At 37.2% G+C, this 20100-nt stretch overlaps 1 protein-coding gene across 2 annotated transcripts in view; it reads right to left on the bottom strand.

The window, feature by feature from the left end:
• Positions 1-809: 809 nt before the first annotated feature.
• LOC131060542 (universal stress protein PHOS34) overlaps positions 810-20100 on the bottom strand; it is a 42641-nt gene continuing 23350 nt past the window's right edge. For both annotated transcript variants that reach the window (XM_057993793.1, XM_057993794.2), the window contains exon 4: positions 810-1305. In XM_057993793.1, the coding sequence (XP_057849776.1) occupies positions 1224-1305 (82 nt within the window). In that variant the 3' untranslated portion in view covers positions 810-1223. The remainder of the gene's footprint in view (positions 1306-20100) is intronic.

Here is a 20100-nt window from a genome sequence, read left to right as displayed (position 1 = left end):
TTTGTTGTGAAGGGCAGTCCACCAAAAGAAATTGATTTTAGGGATTAGGTGGGGGTTCCATACCTGCCTCCACCAATCAAGAGAGTTGTTGTCTATAAGAAGACTGCGGTAAGCAATTTTAATTGACAAATCCCCACTCGGGTTCCACCTCCAAATGAATTTATCCTCCTGGGGGAAAAGGGGTAGTATGACCTTACCAAGCATGTTTTGCAACTCCTAAGCAAAAGGCCAAAGGGGGGGCTAGTTGTGACAACAGGCATAAATATCCTTCCAAGTGTTTGCAAAGAGATAGTTGCTAACTCACTAACCAAAGAAAGCAATAGCACAACCTTGTAATCTTCTGAGGGAAGGTATAGAAGTCAAAGGTTTATCTCCTAACCAACAGTCCTCCGAGAAGCAAATATTTCTTCCATTGCCAATGATAAGTATTGTACTTTATTTTTAATTATTAGTGTGATACACTCTTCAATCAAAATGTTTAAAATACATTATATTTCAATGATACGATTTTCTCCCACCGCACAACTATTAATTTTGATTAATTTTATTGACATTTCATAAATACCATGCTATAAACTATTATATATAATTATTACTACCTTAAACTAACATTTCCAACTATTATCTTATATAAACTATTAAATTTATTTTAAACTATATTTCAACTTAATTCTATAACTATTTACTCCTAATCCAATATTTTGAAAAGAGAAAAAGCTCTAGTTTGAAAAGATGCACTTGTCTTCTTAAGGGAATTTTAAGAAAGAAAAATACAAGTTTACCCTCCATCAACCATTCTTAGAATATGATTAATTTAAAGTGGCATGAACGCTATGCCTTGTGCCATTAGAGGACAAAATCAAAATGAGTCATAGGTAAAAACATAAAGCCTCAAATATCCATGTGTAAAATACAATAAATATTTGAATCATAATGTGTTCATGTACAAAGTATAATTTAGTTGTGAGCTCCAAGAAATTAAAAAAAGTCTAAGAAAGAATCTATGCTTATTAATTTACATGGCAAGCATTATAAGTAAATGCTCAAAAAAGGCTTTTATAATTGCAAATGGTGAGAACATGTTTTTGGGGGACCGAGATTCCATATAACAGAGACTTTGTAAGGTTGATGACCGCACTTTGAAATTTAGTAATGAGAACGTGTAACATCGAGATAATTTTTTGTGAATATAAATTATTTGGATCGAATCCCCACGATTAGATTTATTCATCTTGTCTTTTCACGATGACCACCGGGCATTTGGCATTGTGCGAACAGTAATCGCTTACGCTCCTTCCAAAAGCCCTGAAATCACACAATTAAGATATAAAATATCTTAGTTTTTTAAATAAGTGATGTATTGGATGAAATGTGTGATATGTTTGTTTATTTAAAGTAATGTTGGAATAATTAATTTAATTATTTGACATATCTAAATGTTGAATCGTTTTTAAAGTTTCACCTCTGAATCATTATTTAAAAATCAAAATGAAGAATCTAATTAAACAAAAGTTAGATTTGTGTTGCAATGTTAATAGAAAAACGTATTGTAAAATGAAAATTAAACTTTTAAATATGATAAAATTTAATTACTATATTTGAAAATGAATGCATTTAACTTTAAATTGATGAAAGACATTGGAATTTGCATAAATATAGCATTATTTTATTAATTTATGAAACAAATAATAAAAAAATTTAAAAAATAAGTATTTTATCTTTTATTAAATATTATTTTCTTATTCTTAATTTTTAAAATATTTTTTAAATTTTCATGAATCCTCAGTTTTCCTATCTTTAAAATTAATAGATGTAATATTTATTTTCTATTATTAATTATTTAATCACAATTTCTCATATTTTCTTTATTTCACCTATCCATATAAACTAAAATGGGTTCCAATATAATAAAAAATAAATTGCATTTCATAATGTTAGCTCACAACCCTTTTAATACAAAATAATGTCATTACTAAATGGGACAATGAATAGAATTAAAAAGTGATATGAAAATAATTGTTAATATAATCAAAAGCAATAGAGTTCAGAAGAGTCTATCGAGACAACAATTAATTATGAGACCAATAGCTTGCATCAAACTAACAAGACCAATCACAACTATTGTCAATATAGAATGATAGATAAGTAATTTTAATAATTTGAAACAAATGTTAGAAATAATATACGTTCAAAAATCTAATCAAATTATTTTTATTTTTCTCATTGGTTGATTTGTTACCAACTAATAGAACTTAATGAATGGATTAGTATTCTTGCCCCTGTAAGAACTAATAAGTGATAGTAAGAAGTATTAAAGGATGTATATCAATGTTACATTAGAAAAGTTAAATGTTAAAGGGTTTGTATAATTGATTATTAGAATTATGATCAAGATAAACTTTGATGATTTTAAGGTGTTCCAAGATGTGTTTAATGGTCAAATGAATGTTTTTAAATACACGACATAATGAATCATCCCACAGATGTCTAATATCCTATATCCAAATTACTATGACAAAAGAGTGAAAGTTGGCAATTTTAATTTTACATTTTTTTATTTTAGGTCAAATCGACACAATGTGGGTTCACTCTTGCACTTCATAGAAATATTGTAGGATAAGGAATATGAAATCTTAGAATGGAGAATAAATGAATGAAAATCATGGCTAGTAAATTGTGTGAATATACGAATTAAGTGTGGATATTGCAATAATAAGGATGAAGGTGTAGAAATGTATGTGAGAAGGAATGGGGATGGATAAGGATTGGGGAAGGAGCCACACCAACCAAAAGTTTCTCATTTCGCTATGTAATCCTATTATGACATTTTCTCAAAATGGACCCAAAACTAAATGGGGATTTGGCATGGATATGTATATTTCACCATTATAATATTCACTCAACCAAGGAAATAGGAAGACACATCCACAACTCTTCAATCACTCAAGGCAATATACACATTGTTCTTGTTCATAGGCTCTCTTGGATCATGCATAGAAACAACCTTAATGAGGGAAACGTCAACTCAACACCTTGCTTGTTACTTGGCATGCTTCATATGAGGTTTTAATGACCAAATTCAATCTTACAAACACTGTAATTAACTTGAAACACATCAACAATTACCCTTTTCCTTCATGGACTGCTCTAAGTTACAGAACTAGACAATCACTCACAACTTTCCTATAGGCCTTCAACACAAGACTGTGACAACACTTTTGGAATACCCTTCTTACGCCCTTAAAACATATCAAAAACTTAGTGAGGGGTCTTTGGAATATTTATCACAAACTGAATTGTGGCGTGTTCCTTTAGGCCTAATTAGGTTTGTTTCACCAAGGGTTTCATTGGAAATAAACATCCCTCGCACTCTCCTGTCTTACTAGCCCTTCAAACACAATTCATTAAGCCTACTCATTCTTACCAATTCACACTACACACTTCCCCACTTGTCTTTTTCAACTAAACCCTCACTATTACTGTATTTTACCAGTATGTGACCCCCTTTTGCAGTACCAAGGCATCATAAATTCCCACGAAAATCTCAGAGTTTAATTAAACCATTTGGAAATATAAAATAAACCAAACAATGAATCATTTCACCAATATATAGATCATTTCACTGGGGAATGTAGGAGTTGTGGGATTTTAAATGCTTACTGTTTACCTTTAACTGGGGTTTTGACAATTTTTACAAAAACCTTCATAAAATGCTCACAACTTGATGAAAATTCCTCAAACCAAAGCCAAAAGGAACTTAACACTTTATTCTATTGTTCCCAATCAATAACATTCTAATGGTTGTACCAGGTCGTTCAGTACCGAGACACGGCATGGAAAGATAAAATATAGAAAATTTGAATTCTTACATTGCATTCTTCACCACCACATACTGCTCTTCCTTTCAAACGGCCACATCAAGCATATTTAACCATGTTACAAGGCTTTCCAATTGTTTTTCCACCTTCCAACTACTCAACTACCTAATAACAACCCTTTACCTTGTTGGCATTATTGTCATTGATGTCAAGAGGTTGCAGAGAAGCAGGTAGCAAGTGTGCATAACACGAAAACAAGTGATGTGCATAACACGCAGGTTATGCTATACAACTACACAAATGTTGTAGGTTGCAGATGAAATGTGAGTGGGCTACATAGTGCAAGTTAGTATTGGTGTTGATCTATATATGTCACATAGTGTGATGGACCCATCGGGTTTGATCCAAGAGGACTGCAAACTTAGTATGGCGGTTTGACTAAACGACCTCAGTCACTTATTAGGGCATCGTGTTTTATTGGAAAGAGCATCTTGGATTCGAGGGGTCCCCATTTGTCCACGTGTTAGTGGCTCAATGGTTTGTTTATGTTGTGTTGTGTTCATGTGGGACCCGTCATGTATGTGCAGGCATCTCGCTACCCCGCGGTGAGTTGGAAGGTTGCCAAATGACCCTATGGGATAACGAAATAGAAGGAAAATGGTCTATCTTGCCATCCCGCATCGTGAAGGGTGAAAAGTGGTTATCTCACGAGTTAACACAAAAGGCTAGACGAAAGAGGTCTCCCGTTATCCCGCGTCGATGAAGACCAAAGAAGAAGGGTCGCGTGGGGTTAAGAAAAGATAATGTGGTTGCGTCCCCCGCTATCCTGCAACATGGATGACCAAAGCAAATTGGTCATGCAGGAGAAAAAGGTAAAGGGAGAGATGTCTCCCGCTATCCTGCACGAAGAGAAGCCGAAGTAAAATGAGCTCGCGGGGAAACAAGAGATGATGTAAGGGATGGCCCCTGCTATCCCGCACCATTCAAGATGGATGGGCGATGGTCACGCTGTTAGGCCCAATATGGAAAGCTAATGTATTGAGAGGGGAGGGGTGAATCAGTACTTCAAATCCTTTTATCAATAATATCTTTACTGTTATGCATAAACCAAAAACTGTTGTAACATAACATAAAGCTAAAACAAATAAATAACAATCATACATGATTCACTTCATAACACATATATTTTGGTTACGCAGAAACTCTTTGTTAGAGAGAAAAATTGCGGTGGGGATGGCACCCACAACTTCACTACTACAATAATAAAGATTGCTCGGTTAGAGCTACATGTTTAGCTATTTCTGATAGCTTACCCTATTAGGAGTCTCAAGATCTGTTAGATCTACCTTGCTAAAGGATTTTACAACACTTAATCTAAATGTTGCACCTGGTTAAAGGCTTTACAATTTATAGACTTGGTTAGAGTCTTTTACCCTGTTAAAGGTTTCTCTTACAACTTGAATATTACAATGAAATCATTACAAATGTCTGCAACTTTACATCTGGAATGTTATAGCAGATTCTATGTGCTCAAATAAGATTACCTTACTTATAGCATACCTCGGTAACCCATAAAGTAACTCGGTAAACCCTTCTATTTACTCTGTTCTTTGACTGTTCTCTGAAATCCTTCTCGGTGACCTTTGTGTCTCTGTAACAGTCATAACACTTAGTGCTTTCTCATGTATCACACATGTCTTGCTTCATACACCTCTGTATATCTCTGTCTGTCACACTTTTATCCTTAATCCATGCTATATTAATAGATCTCTTATGTCGGTGATCTGATTCATTGCTTCGATCTTACAAACATGATTTATCGAATGAATAACTAAACAAAATATTTCATTGGATAAATGACCTCGAAATCATACACAATCTTTAAGTGCAATTTCCAATGTGATAAAGGTTCTATGTTCCTTGATCTTGTAACACGTTTTCATATGTGTGTCCAGGTTCAATGAATCTGGTAACACGTTTCACTCGGTGTATCATCTTTGCTGGTCGGTAGACATGGAATGCTACTCGGTAGATAGCTCGGTGCATACTGGGCTCTGTGACTACTTTCTTCTATAACCGACTGTTTTGTGCATACCGACTGAATATTTCAGTAGTAGTAACCGACTAAAGTATATAGAATGACTTTGGATATAAAACTAATGACAACTTGATAAGTAGTAACAATCTCCCCTTTTGACATTAGTTGAGATGTTTGACAAAACTACTTTCAAAATCATAACTCAATAATCTACTTACTTACAAAATTTGACTAAACACACAGTATATACTTTAGTCAATGAAATAGTATATTCAAATATACTCCCCTTATCACTATTATGTACAAAAATCTGATTTTGTATGCTTGGTGATCAATTTTTTGTGATAACTGTTCGGTTCACTGCTCAGTTCTCTGTATTTGAATACTCTGTTTTGTTGGGTATATACTCCCCCTGTATACTACACTCCTTTTGTTTGATACTTTGATGCTTTGATACTATATCACTCCCCCTTTTTGACAAACATCAAAATTTAGTTACCATTCGGTGGTGGCAACTGGTCAAAAATGGATTTGTACTTTGTTCAGGCATCGGTGAGAGCGGCAGAGAGGGCATCTTTAACACTGTCCATGAGTGAATTCTGCGCTGTAATGTCAGCTAACAGTGAAATGAGTCCATCTAATGTGCTTCCCTCTTGTTGAGTGGATAAGGATGTAGCCTTGTTGATTTGTTCTTGGACGGAGGAAAGATGAGGAAGGAATAATGTCTGAAGTGTCATTATGTCCATCCTTATCTTGTGTTCTTCATTCCTTAGTTCCAATTGTTGAGCCATGAGTTGTTGTAGCTTGGTATAAAAATTCTGAATGGAATTAGGCTTAGTGGTCAACTTATTAGAGGGAACGGTGATCTCTTTCTCAATCACTTCAATTTTATTCTTGATATCTTTAATAAATAAAGAGAATGTACAGAGTTTCTGAAATAAATAAAGAATGTGCTTTAGTTGAGGGGTCAACTCAGCAATAAATTTGACAAGTTTAACTTTGCCAATAGCTATAGCCTTCTGTACCTCGTCAATCATCTTAGCAGTGAGCTCTTTGTCCTTTAATTTGCTCAAATATTCCGATGCATCTACTCCAAATGTCTCTATCTTGGTTAGGAGTTCATCCAGTTGTACATGGATGGTTGCATCTGTTGTCACTGTAGCTTCAGGTAGCATATCGGTTAAGAGTGCTTTCACCTTCTGAAGTACTTTATTTTTCTTTTGAATAGCCATTTGCTTCTCTTGTTCGGCTTTGACTTTGCATAGTTCACCGAAATCAATGAGTGCTTGCCCCTTTAATTTGGATATATCAACATTGGGCAACACTATTGGTTTTGACAAATCTACTTTGAAACTATGCTTTTTCATCTTCTTTTCTTTACCTTTCACCGATTGAACTAAGACAATGGCTTGTGAGGCTTGATGACCCTCGGTAGGTTGCTCGGTAGAGGCAACACTTTGGTCAGTTTCTTTAGCCTCAATAGTGTCCTTTGGCGTCTCTGTACTTGGTGTCTCGGTTGCAACAGTTTCAGTGCTAGAAGGTGCTTGTGAGGTCTGTTCTTGAGAAGTACCTTCTCCTGTTGTAGACTTGTGACCTTCGGTGCCTTGTTCTGTATCCTGAGGGGCCTCGGTTGAGACAGGTTGATTGACCGGAGGATAGGGTTGAACTTGTTCCAAAACTGATTCATTGGATACAAGTTGGGCATAAGCGTTCCCTTCTATCATTTCTTGTTCAGGTGCCTCTGTATCCATGATATCTTTATCTATTTGTATGGTGTCAGCAGGGTCTTTCTCGGTGACATCAGGATCTTACTCGGTGACATCAACTATTTCAACTGTAGCTTGCTCACCAGCATCCTTGATGCGAAAGATTTCCTGCCACTTTTCCTTGGTCTCTTTCTCCACTTCCAGATAAAGTCCATTCATCAATTTTAAAGCTTTTTGCTTGACTAGGAAGTTTTTGTGGTAGTTTGTCAGATTTTCTTTGATTTCATCTACCGACATGTCTGGAAAGAGATGTACCAGACTTCTTTCTCTAATTTGTTTTTCCGAGTCCATTGCATATTTCCACCTGTTATCAATATGCACATACAATTATTTTGGAAGAGAATTGGATACTTCCAATGGGACCAATCAAAATTTCAAAAGTGTGCAGATGACAGCTTCTTCTCTTTGTCTCTTTTCGGCATCATTTCTGGATTCATACTTAACATATCTGAATGATCCAAATCCACCATATGGCTTCAGATTAGCATAAAAAATTTCAACACTATGTACATTTACCTTCTTGCTCTTGACAATCTGAAATTTGCTTGCATCTTTAGATTCGGTGTCACTACTCTTTTGCCAAAATGAGTCTCCAAGTAGATTTCTTGGAAGTTTTTGTTACCTTGGGTGCGGCAACACTCTTTGTTTTCTTACTCGGTGAAGCTACAGATGCTCTTGTGTTAGGTCGCTTTGCTGGAGGAGTCGGTGAGGCCTTTGATGTATCTTGTTTCTTTCTTTTCAACACTTTTCCCTTAGGCAATTCGGTGCTCAGTGTTATAGCTGCCTCTTGGACTTCAGATTCCTCTTTGGTAATGGCTATAGTGCCTTTGACAGGTGTGGAGGAAGAATCTTCTCCAAATTTCTTGGTTAATGCCTTTATCATCTTTGTTGTCTTCCTTGTACCTTTGGGTACTACAATGCTCATTTTTACTTTTTCCTTCACTTCTTCACATGTTCCATACCTCAACTCGGTAGCATGCCTTGGTAATGTAAGAAATGCATCTATTTGTTGTTGTGTGAGGTCAAAATCAATCTCATAACCCATAGGTGGCAAAGATTGAGTTCTTGGTTCCACAACATTCACATAACAATAATCAATGTCCACTTCAAAACATATGTCATCTTTGTATTTCTCCACTAGCTTGGGTGGAATCCGGTACCTATTATGCATCCTTTCCTGAAACTTGCTGAAATAATCATCCATAATATCATTAAAATTATCACCTAGCTTCTTGATGAAGTCAGTGATCTTATGGGTGATTGGTCGATGTAGTTCCCAAACAACTTTACCGACTGATGGAAAGAATTTTTCAAAATAGAAAAACATGCATATTAACAGTGATCCAAACTTTAGTGTACTGGCCGAATTGTTCTTCTTTGGCTTCCTTATGGTGTTCAGATTCTCAAACAGGTTTTTCAGCAACACCTCACATAAATCAATTTTCATGCCTTTCTTCACAATTTTATATGCTAAGTCTATTGTTGCACAGGGTACACTGTTTTCCCTTGCCGATTGGAAGAAACAGTAACCTATTACTCTAATGGCAAACTTTAGTTCTGCATCAGTGACATTGTTCAATTTCAGTCCTCTGCAATCTGATTCTACTTCGGTTAAACTGATCAATTCCTTCTGTGATATCATTTTCTGAGCTTGAGCATGATCATAAATAGGGTAATCGGTGATCAAATGAATGATTTCCTTGGTGATCTTAAACGGTTGCTCTTCTAGCCACATGAAGTCATCATGAACTCTGCTCAGAACAAACTTGACCCACTGGGGTTTGAATACACGAGGATAGGTTAGGGCTTCAGTCAATCCCTTGATCTTAATGTGCTCATACTTGCTATCCATTTTACCATCGGTGCACAATTCATCATATGTGTCTTTGATTTCAACGTGACCTAGTTCTTCAACTCGACATTTGGTGAAGAATCTCACATCCTCGACTAATAAAACTCTATCCGGGATGAGTGAAAATGCAGTTTTGTCATCCGGTTCAAATGCAATTTTGGGAGTTAAAGAGTATTTCAGTGAGGGCTTTTCGATGTTCTCAACAACAACGAGATTTTGGATCTTAGGTGCCATTGCAGATTTCAGATAAGAGTTAACAAAAGATCCTTCAAGTTTGAAGATTTTCAAACGGCAGACGCTTCACACTTAGCAGATAATAACAACTTGATATGATCGGTAAACCAGCTTAACAATGCATTGAGATTGATGTAAATACCTTGAATTTTGCTTTCGTGGAGGTTTGATCGCCTTTGATTCGCATTGCTCTGTTCTCTTGAAAACTTGGTGAGTGAAAAATGACCGCGTAAATGCTTTAAGTACACAATATACCTTATCGGGCTCCGTGCAGGTTAGGTCAAAAACATTAAATGCACTCGGTTCCACTAAACCTTCTTTCCTTGCGCTTTAACCGAGTAACCAAACTTCCTTCATTTACCGACTTGACAAGCTTCCTGTATTCACCAACTTGAAAGTCTTCCTGTATAGTGCTCCAAAAGACTTTGATAGAATTTCAAACTTACGAATATATCTTAGCTATGCAAAATTTGAATTAAGTACATAACAAAATAGGAACTGTTAAGATTTGACCTTTGAGAGAATGCACTCCCTTCATACCTTTACCAATTAATTTGGAATAGGTGCACCTAACTCGGTAGGTAAGGTGCTTTCTTCATTAGACACAATTTCCTTCTTTTTCCAAATCATCTGTAATTTTTCTTTTATTTCCTCAGTGTCTCCTCTAGGTTGATCTCTGCAATCTCTAGCCAAGTGTCCAACTTTGTGACAATGAAAACATGTCATACCAAGATTTCTCCATGATCTTTGGTTGTTCATTCCAAACCTTATAAAGCAGTTGGAACTTATATGTCCATATCTTCCACAACATTCACACCATATCCTTGTATTGTAATCCCATGGTACTGCAGAATATTGTCGGTAAGGATCTGTGTGAGTTCAGTAACCTCTAGTATTTGCTCGGTGTGCAGACCACATATAGTTCTTTTGCTTAAGCCAACACTTCTCGGTACTATGACCATATCTATTGCAATTTTTACAAAACCCTTTGAATTTTGCCTTTTGATAATTGTTAACAGACTTTGTCCTACATTGGTTAAATGTGTGACCATATTTATTGCAATTGTAACAATAACCATTAGACTTAGTGACATTCGGTTGCTTACTTTTTCTGATTTGGCACATGTTAGCAGTATGACCTTGATTTCCACAATAGTTACAAATAGGCTTCTTTCTTTTGATGTGCTTCTTGTCTCCAACTTGCTTTGATGATTCCCCTCTCTCGGTTGTATGAACTCCCTTCTCCTTAGAGTCTTTTCCTTTGTAACCGAGTCCTGCTTCTTTGTTGGGTCTTCTTGTATTCAGCTGCTCATCCAACATCTTTGATGCTTCATAGCTCTTCTTCAGTGTTTCCTTGGATTTCTTTTATGTTTCAAGTTCATTGGTCAACCTTGATATTTCAAGTTTTAATGCTTGATTCTCATCATTTTTCAAATTTGCTTCATGATGTGCATAACCTAATTGGTCTGACAGATTTTGTTGAATCCCGGTTAAGTTATGATTTCATCATTCTTTTCAGATACTAATGCTTCAAGTTGTTGTTTTTCTCTTTCTAGATCTCTTACTTTATCCTCGACTGTCCTCAATGCATCAAGATTTTCAGTCATCTGTGTGCTGAAATGTTCATGTCCTCTTTTCATTGCTTTTAGCTGATCAATCAGTGCTTTGTTATTTTCTTTCAATACTCCAATCATTTCTTCAGTCTCTTCAGATATACTGTTCTCAGATGATGTCTCAATTTGTTCCACTAACTTCCTGAGAGTCCTGCAAATCATCAGATAATCTTCTTCTCACTTTCAATGATTTTTGCATTTGTCTTTGCATGTCTGCAATCACTTGATTAGCATGATCCAACTCTTCTTGTAGATACACAATTCTCCGAGATTGTTTATAGTCTTCCATTGATAAGATCTTTCTCTTTAGGTTGTTAAACCCTTTTTCCAAGACTCAAGCTCTAATACCAATTGTTAGGCCCAATATGGAAAGCTAATGTACTGAGAGGGGAGGGGTGAATCAGTACTTCAAATCCTTTTATCAATAATATCTTTACTGTTATGCATAAACCAAAAATTGTTGTAACATAACATAAAGCTAAAACAAATAAATAACAATCATACATGATTCACTCCATAACACATATATTTTGGTTACGCAAAAACTCTTGGTTAGAGAGAAAAACTACGATGGAGATGGCACCCACAACTTCACTACTGCAATAATAAAGATTGCTCGATTAGAGCTACATGTTTAGCTATTTCTAATAGCTTACCCTGTTAGGAGTATCAAGATCTGTTAGATCTACCTTGCTAAAGGATTTTACAACACTTAATCTAAATGTTGCACCTGGTTAAAGGCTTTACAATTTATAGACTTGGTTAGAGTCTTTTACCCTGTTAACGGTTTCTCTTACAACTTGAATATTACAATGAAATCATTACAAATATCTGCAACTTTACATCTAGAATGTTATAGCAGATTCTATGTGCTCAAATAAGATTACCTTGCTTATAGAATACCTCGGTAACCCATAAAGTAACTCAATAAACCCTTCTGTTTACTCTGTTCTTTGACTGTTCTCTGAAATCCTTATCGGTGACCTTTGTGTCTCTGTAACAATCATAACACTTAGTGCTTTCTCATGTATCACACATGTCTTGCTTCATACACCTCTGTATATCTCTGTCTGTCACACTTTTATCCTTAATCCATGCTGTATAAATAGATCTCTTATGTCGGTAACACGATTCATTGCTTCGATCTTACAAACATGATTTATCGAATGAATAACTATACAAAATATTTCATTGGATAAATGACCTCGAAATCATACACAATCTTTAAGTGCAATTTCCAATGTGATAACAGTTCTACGTTCCTCGATCTTGTAACACGTTTTCATGTGTGTCCAGGTTCAATGAATCTGGTAACACGTTTCACTCGATGTATCATCTTTGCTGGTCGATAGACATAGAATGATACTCGGTAGACAGCTCAGTGCATACTGGGCTCTGTGACTACTTTCTTCTATAACCGACTGTTCTGTGCATACCGACTGAATATTTCGGTAGTAGTAACCGACTAGAGTATATAGAATGACTTTGGATATAAAACTAATGACAACTTGATAAGTAGTAACACGCGCGGGATAAGACAATGAAGCAAGTGAAGGATCCCACTATCATGCAACCTACAGAAGGATGGAAAAAGGATCTTGCGAGGTAAGTTAAGGCAGAAAGATGATGCATCCCGCCAACCCGTATGAGTAAAATAGGTATATGAACGACAATGCAAGGCAAGTTAAAAGGCAAAGTGGCGTGCATCCCACCATCCCGCAACAACAAAGTTTAAGGTCATCATGACCATTAGAAGTGTTTTTGTTGACATGGTGGCAGTGCGATAAGCACAATTATCCACGTGGAGGTTGACCATGGTTGACCAAGTGACTTCGATGCTGATTAAGAATATTTTTTAAGGCATATGTGCATACCTATAGGCACAAAGGTTTACGTGGACGCTGATCGACTTTGACCATATAATCTCACGAAGGAAGTGAAGACATATGGCTCCCTGATTGTAAATGAGAACATGTAATGTGCAAAAGTCAGTGACGGTGGATCTTAGTATGGTAGATGTTGATCTTGTCTATGTAGGTCGATAGAGGATGGAGAATGCATTAATGGCGACCGAGTTGCAGATGGTTGATAGGCTCCAGGAAATCAACAGAGGGAAAATCAAATTTGTTAGACAGATTGGGGTTGCTAAAAATAGCAACTTAGTATAAAGAACTTTTAGAAAAACAGATAATAGTCATTTAATGCCGATGATTGATCCAAGAAAGAAATTCAATCTACTGCAGACCGAATCCTAGAAAGGCAAATGAATTAATTGCAATATTAAAGGGAAAAACATTCCTCGATGCAGAACTAATGGTACAGGACTATAAATGTGATTCGACATTGGTAGGTGTGAACATTGAGACTGAGAAAGAGGTGGAAATAGAAATATCTCACCTAGTCGACTGTGTGTTGTGTGTTGTATAAAGTTGTGTTGTTGCTAAGAGAATTAGAGAAATCTACAAAAGTGAAAAAGTTGGAACAGAGCATTCAGGAGAGTAATGTTGTAGCAGAGAGAAGAAGATAACGACAAAGGAAGGAGGAAAAACTTCAACAGGGAGAGAAAGTCATTCTCAAGCTATGAGAATTTTGTAAGTGTTACAAAACTCATTTGTAACAAGGCTTTATCATTTGCATTGTAAACTTGATCAATCACTGTAAAACTCTTAGTGGGTGCTCAGAGCAGGGGTAGGTGCTCCTTTGAGTAGGTGCTCCTTGGGTTGGTGCCCTAAAGTTCAAGGGTTGGTACTCCTTGGGTTGGTGCCCTAAACATTGTAAACTGTTATTTATTGTGAGGCTGGATTGGAGCAGTAGACTCCAGTAGCTATTCTCACTGAGGTTTTTCCCACATTGGGTTTTCCTCGTAAATCTGGTGTTGTGGTTTTTTTTTTTGTGTGTGTATATTCTTGATTAATTTGCAGTCTCAACACACATAGTTAAAATTTTAAAATACACTGATTCACCCCCCTCTCAATGTCCATTTGTGTTCTTCAGACCTTTCATATTCCTAATATGACAACTTTTCATTTTTGACAACTTGACAAATTTCTTGACAACATTGTACCATGGACCCAAAAAGGACTTCCCACTACATTGAATGACTACAAACCATTACAAAATGGTCCATGGGACCTTTATTTGACACAAAACAAAACATAATTTGAAAGTTTGCCTCATGAAGGCATGGCCTTGGGTGCTCGTGCATCAATTTCTATTATATATGGTGAAGAAGTAATCTTCAATTGTGCAAGTCCTTCATTTGTAGCTTGCGTCTGCAAGTCCGAAGTAATGATCTCCCTGGCCAGTGGCATAAACTTTGTAAATAGTTAAAATATATATTGTGTGATTAGAATCAACAAAATTTGATGATGAGGAAGCTTCCTAAGTTTGAGATCAGAGATGTGCACCAGATCAAAATGTGAAGACATGATGTGCTACCGGGATAGAGAAGGAAGAGTTAAGATGATGAGTTTGCCACCTTGGCAAACCGGTTGTGAGGAGAACCAGTCAAATGAAGATAAGGCTTTGCAGTTGTACACATGGAGTTACCGGGATGCAGATGGAAAGTGTTGTTGCCACAGATGCATAGCAGTTGGAGATGGATGGCATGAAGATATCATGCACATTACCGGTATGAAGGCTGAAACATGTCAACTGATAAACAAGGTGGATACTGGCATACAACTAAGTGAACAGAGAGACAAAAGTGAAGTGCTCTCAATTTGATGAAGATGCACATGGTGAGTCATCCAAGATAGCTGTTGAGGACCGACATGGTTGATGATCAGGCAAATGTGATAAACTGGCAAGACATAGAAGGCAATGGCAAGAAGGTTAACCGGTAGCACCGGTTAAGTTTTGGGTCGGTGATCCTGTCTGAACCAGCACAGAGGTCTAAGCTGATATGGATACTAATAGGGATGCCACGTGGAGTTGAAGTGGCAAGCATGCAGAGGCCGGTGAAGTATCGTGTCGGTGAGGTAGTTGGTGGTTGGTCAACATTAAATGTTGACTGCGACAATCACGGAGGATAGCAGAGGTTTGTGGCACGAGATCAAATGAACATCAGGGATCCAGGACAGACTGATTGAACAGATTGGAGTGGGTGAAGGAAACCGCATCATGCACCATGATTGACAAGACACAAAGCCAAAAATCATGTTGCAAACGGCTAAACATAGAAAGTTTACGTTGGAAGGACAAGATAATGGCGGTGTTGATTGATGAGCTACAATTCATCAATCAAGGAGATGAGATCCAATCAGATTTGATTGGATATGGTATGCCTCATTTGTTAGTGAAGAAACCCTAGCGCGCCAAGATTTAAATTTATGTTTTGGCGAGAAAACTTGGCTATAAATATGTAGACTAAAGGTTGAAGATGGGTGATGCTGGTTGGTGGAGTTGAGTGATCTCGAGCAAAGTAGAGAGCTGATAAGACTGAGAAGAGTCAAGTAACTGAGGATCTGAAGTAGAGAGCCAGCAAGAGTGGTTAAACTGATAAGAGGGTTTAATTGTGAGCTAAACCGGTAAAGCCCAAAGTAACTGCTAAACAATAAAAGAGAATAAGTGCAAAAGTGAATCGGTGGTGCTCAAACCAACAAGAGGATAGCACAGAGTGTGGCGGTTGTGAGTGTGTTGCAGAGAAGATCCGACGGGCATAGAACAGGGCAAAGCTGAACCGATAAGCAGAGCAACCGATATTCAAGTGCAGAACCTGTTAGATGAACAACTAGTAGGGCTTGAGTCGGCAAGTGAGCAGCAGAGACAGGATGAGGCAGCAGTGAATGAAACAAAGTGTGAACCGATAGAGAGGAGGCTGAGTGGAAGATAGAAGATACTACCGGTAAAGCTGAGGAGAAGGGAAACCGGTAGAGAGATTATTCATAAGTGGTTGCAGAACTCTTTTGTAACCAGGCTATTACTTTTCCATTTGATGATATTTATTGTAGATCACTAAGTTCGTGCTCAATTCAGGGGTTGTAGATCCTTTGGTTTGGTGCCCATAAACTAGCAAGGGTTGGTGCTCCTTGGGTTGGTGCCCTAAATCAATAGGGGTTGGTGCTCCTTGGGTTGGTGCCCTAAATCAATAGGGGTTGGTGCTCCTTGGGTTGGTGCCCTAAATCATTGTAACCCAGTGTTTTTATTGTGAGGATGGATTGGAGCAGTAGACTCTAACAACATTTCTCACCGAGGTTTTCTCATCTTGGGTTTTCCTCGTATATACCGGTGTTATGTGATGTGCCTTCGTGTGGTTGCATTGTGTTGTCTTGCTTTATCTTACTAGTAGGTTAACTTGCCATTAGGTTTGATAACCAGTAATCACTCTTAGTGTTAAGAGGTTAAGAAATTGGAAATCACTAATTCACCCCCCCCTCTCAGTAGCATCTTGTGTCCAACACTCCTCTCCCTCCATAGGGTGACAAAACTTGTTAGGATAACTGGTGGACAACTAAGAGGGGGGGGGCCTGAATCAATTGTCAAGAGATTATAAAAATTTAAGCACACAAAACCTTTTACAAAAATGCATAAACCAAATACTGGAATAGCAGATATAACAATTAAGTATAAACATAAATCACAGAACAATTACCAACCATCCATAACACAACACCATGATTTGTACGTGGAAAACCCAATAAAGGGAAAAACCACGATGGGAAGCCTACCCATAATCAGATAATACTTCTGCAGCAAGTATGTGATTACAGTAAGAGGGGTATGCACATACAGGAAGGCCAATAGCCTAGAGCACACTACTCATCACAAAAGGAGCCTCAGTGACTACAAAATAAATCCAGACTACAATCCAGAAAGATGAATGAACTACAAGAATAGCATCTCCTATGCCTGAGTACAGTTCCAGTTAAGCTCAATATCGGAGGTCTTAAACCTCTTTTACAAACCCAATTCGATCACCTATGATCAACAAAAACCTCTGCATATGATTACAACTTTATTCGCACGCAGATAATCCTATAACCTTAATCCTAGGATCTACAAAAAGATCTTACATTATATTTATACCAACCCGGGACCTAAACAATTAGGTCGGCCACCTAAAAGATAATACAATAGTTATGTTACATAATCCCGCAAACCAATGATAAACCAAGTCGGCCTAAGACCGAAACAACATAAACCAAACAATAAATCCAACTAGTGATGCATTGGGAGCATCAATCAACACGTTACATAAATCAGTCCATAACCTAACAGAATAACACCGGACCCAAAATAGGTCGCCATAAGCCAAATGAAACACCATGAACAATTGGAACACGAACATGATAACCATCAGCATCCTGATAACCTTCTAGAAGCCGCACCAACACCACTTATCGGATTCACCAAAAGATCTTCATCAAAGCGTTGCAGGTAGATCCCTTACTGGTAACCAAAAGGCTTACTAGAACATATGATAGCATCCAGATCATCAAATCCCAAACCAACCGAATGTCATACACAGCAGGAACACATGACTAACCAATCCAAACCAATTCCAACAGTCGGACCAAACCCAGAGACAAATCTCCAGATCAACATGATAATCCAACCACTCTACCAGAAGTTGGTAGACAACAAAATCGCTAGTGTTGACATCAATGACAAACATCAATGCAACACATAATCAATTCCTCCAAATAGCCAACAATCTCCCCCTTTGACATTGATGGCAACATTAGATGTGAAAAACATCCAAGTGCCAAGAAGTGTCAAACAAGTCTTCCCCAAAGGAAGACATCCAACAATCTCCCCAAAATGATATGACAATGAAGTTCTAAACCAATAGACCAAACTCCCCCTGTGAATGATATCCCAGTTAAGCTTTGTTTTTCACATAAATATCTCTCCCACTTTGACATCAATGTCATAAATCTAACATAAACATCAAAGAAAAGTCATAAAACCTCTGAACCACACAGCTGACTACTCCCCCTGAGTAGTATCTCCACCACATTAATCCGGAAATGAATAATAGCCCTGATAAATGCATATCGGACTGATGCCAATTAGCATCACTCAAGTCTCTACCAGAGGGGCAGAAACTCCCAATCTGTCTCTGAAGTACTCAAATTATTCCTTAGGCAAAGGTTTAGTGAAGATATCTGCAATCTGCTCTTTAGTGTTCACATAAACCAGTCTGACTTCTTTTGCTTCCACCTCCTTCAAAAAATTATACTTGATAAAAATGTGCTTAGTCTTATAATGAAATACCGGATTCTTTGATATGTCAATAGCAGCAGAGTTATCATAGTGAATAACTACCGGTTCGTTACAATCCACCCTTATATCCTTCAACATTTGCTTCATCCATATAACTTGTGTACAGTTAGTAGCTACAGCAACATACTCAGCTTCAACAAAAGATAAAGAAGTACATGTATGTTTCTTGTTGATCCATGAAACAAGTTTCTTTCCAAGAAAGAAAGCTCCGCCAGATGTGCTCTTTCAGTCATCAACATCTCTAGCCCAGTCAGCATCTGTTTATGCACATAGTGTAAAGTCATCATTTTTAGGATACCACAAACCATACTCAGTTGTTCCTTGCAAATACCTGAAAAATCCTTTTCACCGCACTCTCATGATTCTCTCGAGGATCACTCTCGTATCTTGATACAATACAAATTGCATTCATTATATCTGGTCTAGTCTGAGTCATATATATCAAACCTCCAATCATAGATTTATACCTTGTAGAATTTATCGAAGTTGATGCATCATTCTTTGTCAATTTCTTACTTGTAACCATAGGGGTACCAAACAGTTTGGAATTTTCCATACCAAATTTCTGTTGGTAGTGGGCTAGCGTCCCTCACGGGGATTCGCAACATGGTTTAACAACCTCATGTGGATTTTATAAGTCTATTGGTCATATCAGGCATTGACAGGTCAATCTTTTGGTGCAACGACAACCCTAGCTTGTAACAAGTGGTATCAGAGCTTGGTCACAGGTTCGAATCACGCAAGTCGCGATGAGTGACGCTGGGAGGGGGATTGTTGGCAGTGGGCCAGCATCCCTCGCGAGGATTCACGACATGGTTTAACAGCCTCCTGTAGATTCTATAAGTCTAGTGGTTGTATCAAGCATTGACAGGTCGATCTTTTGGTGCAACAACAACCCTAGCTTGTAACAATTTCTTCAACAACTCTCTAGCATACTTAGTTCGACAGATGAAAATACCTTTATCATTCTGAGTAATTTGCAAACCTAGGAAAAATTTCATCTCCCCAATCATAAACATCTCAAATTCATTCTTCATATTTTTAGAGAATTTCATATATAACTTATCCTCACCTCCAAATACGATATCATCAACAAAGACTTCAACAATCAATATGTCATCATCAGTAATCTTATAATATAAGTTAGTGTCAACATTACCTTTAGTGAAACCAAGCTTCAAAAGATATTTGTCCAATCTAGCATACCAAGCTCTAGGGGCTTGTTTTAATCCATATAAAGATTTTCTTAACTTGCAAACCATGCTTTTGTCATCTGAAAGTGAAAATCCAGCAGGTTGCTCAATGTAAACTTCCTCTTCAAGATCTCCATTAAAAATTGCACACTTACATCCATCTGATAAACCTTGCATTTCTTATGAGTAGCATAAACAAGAAATAATCTCACAGCTTCAAACCTAGCTACCGGAGCAAAAGTCTCATCATAATCAATTCCTTCCTTATGAGAATATCCTTTACATACCAATCTAGCCTTATTCCTCATAACTTGTCCATCATTATTCAATTTATTCCAAAAAACCCATTTAGTTCCAAT

Source organism: Cryptomeria japonica, chromosome 2 (assembly GCF_030272615.1).
Source record: "Cryptomeria japonica chromosome 2, Sugi_1.0, whole genome shotgun sequence".
Taxonomy (NCBI): Eukaryota; Viridiplantae; Streptophyta; class Pinopsida; order Cupressales; family Cupressaceae; genus Cryptomeria; species Cryptomeria japonica.
The sequence above is the reverse complement of the archived record's forward strand: the minus strand, read 5'-3'. Positions and strand labels throughout refer to the sequence as shown.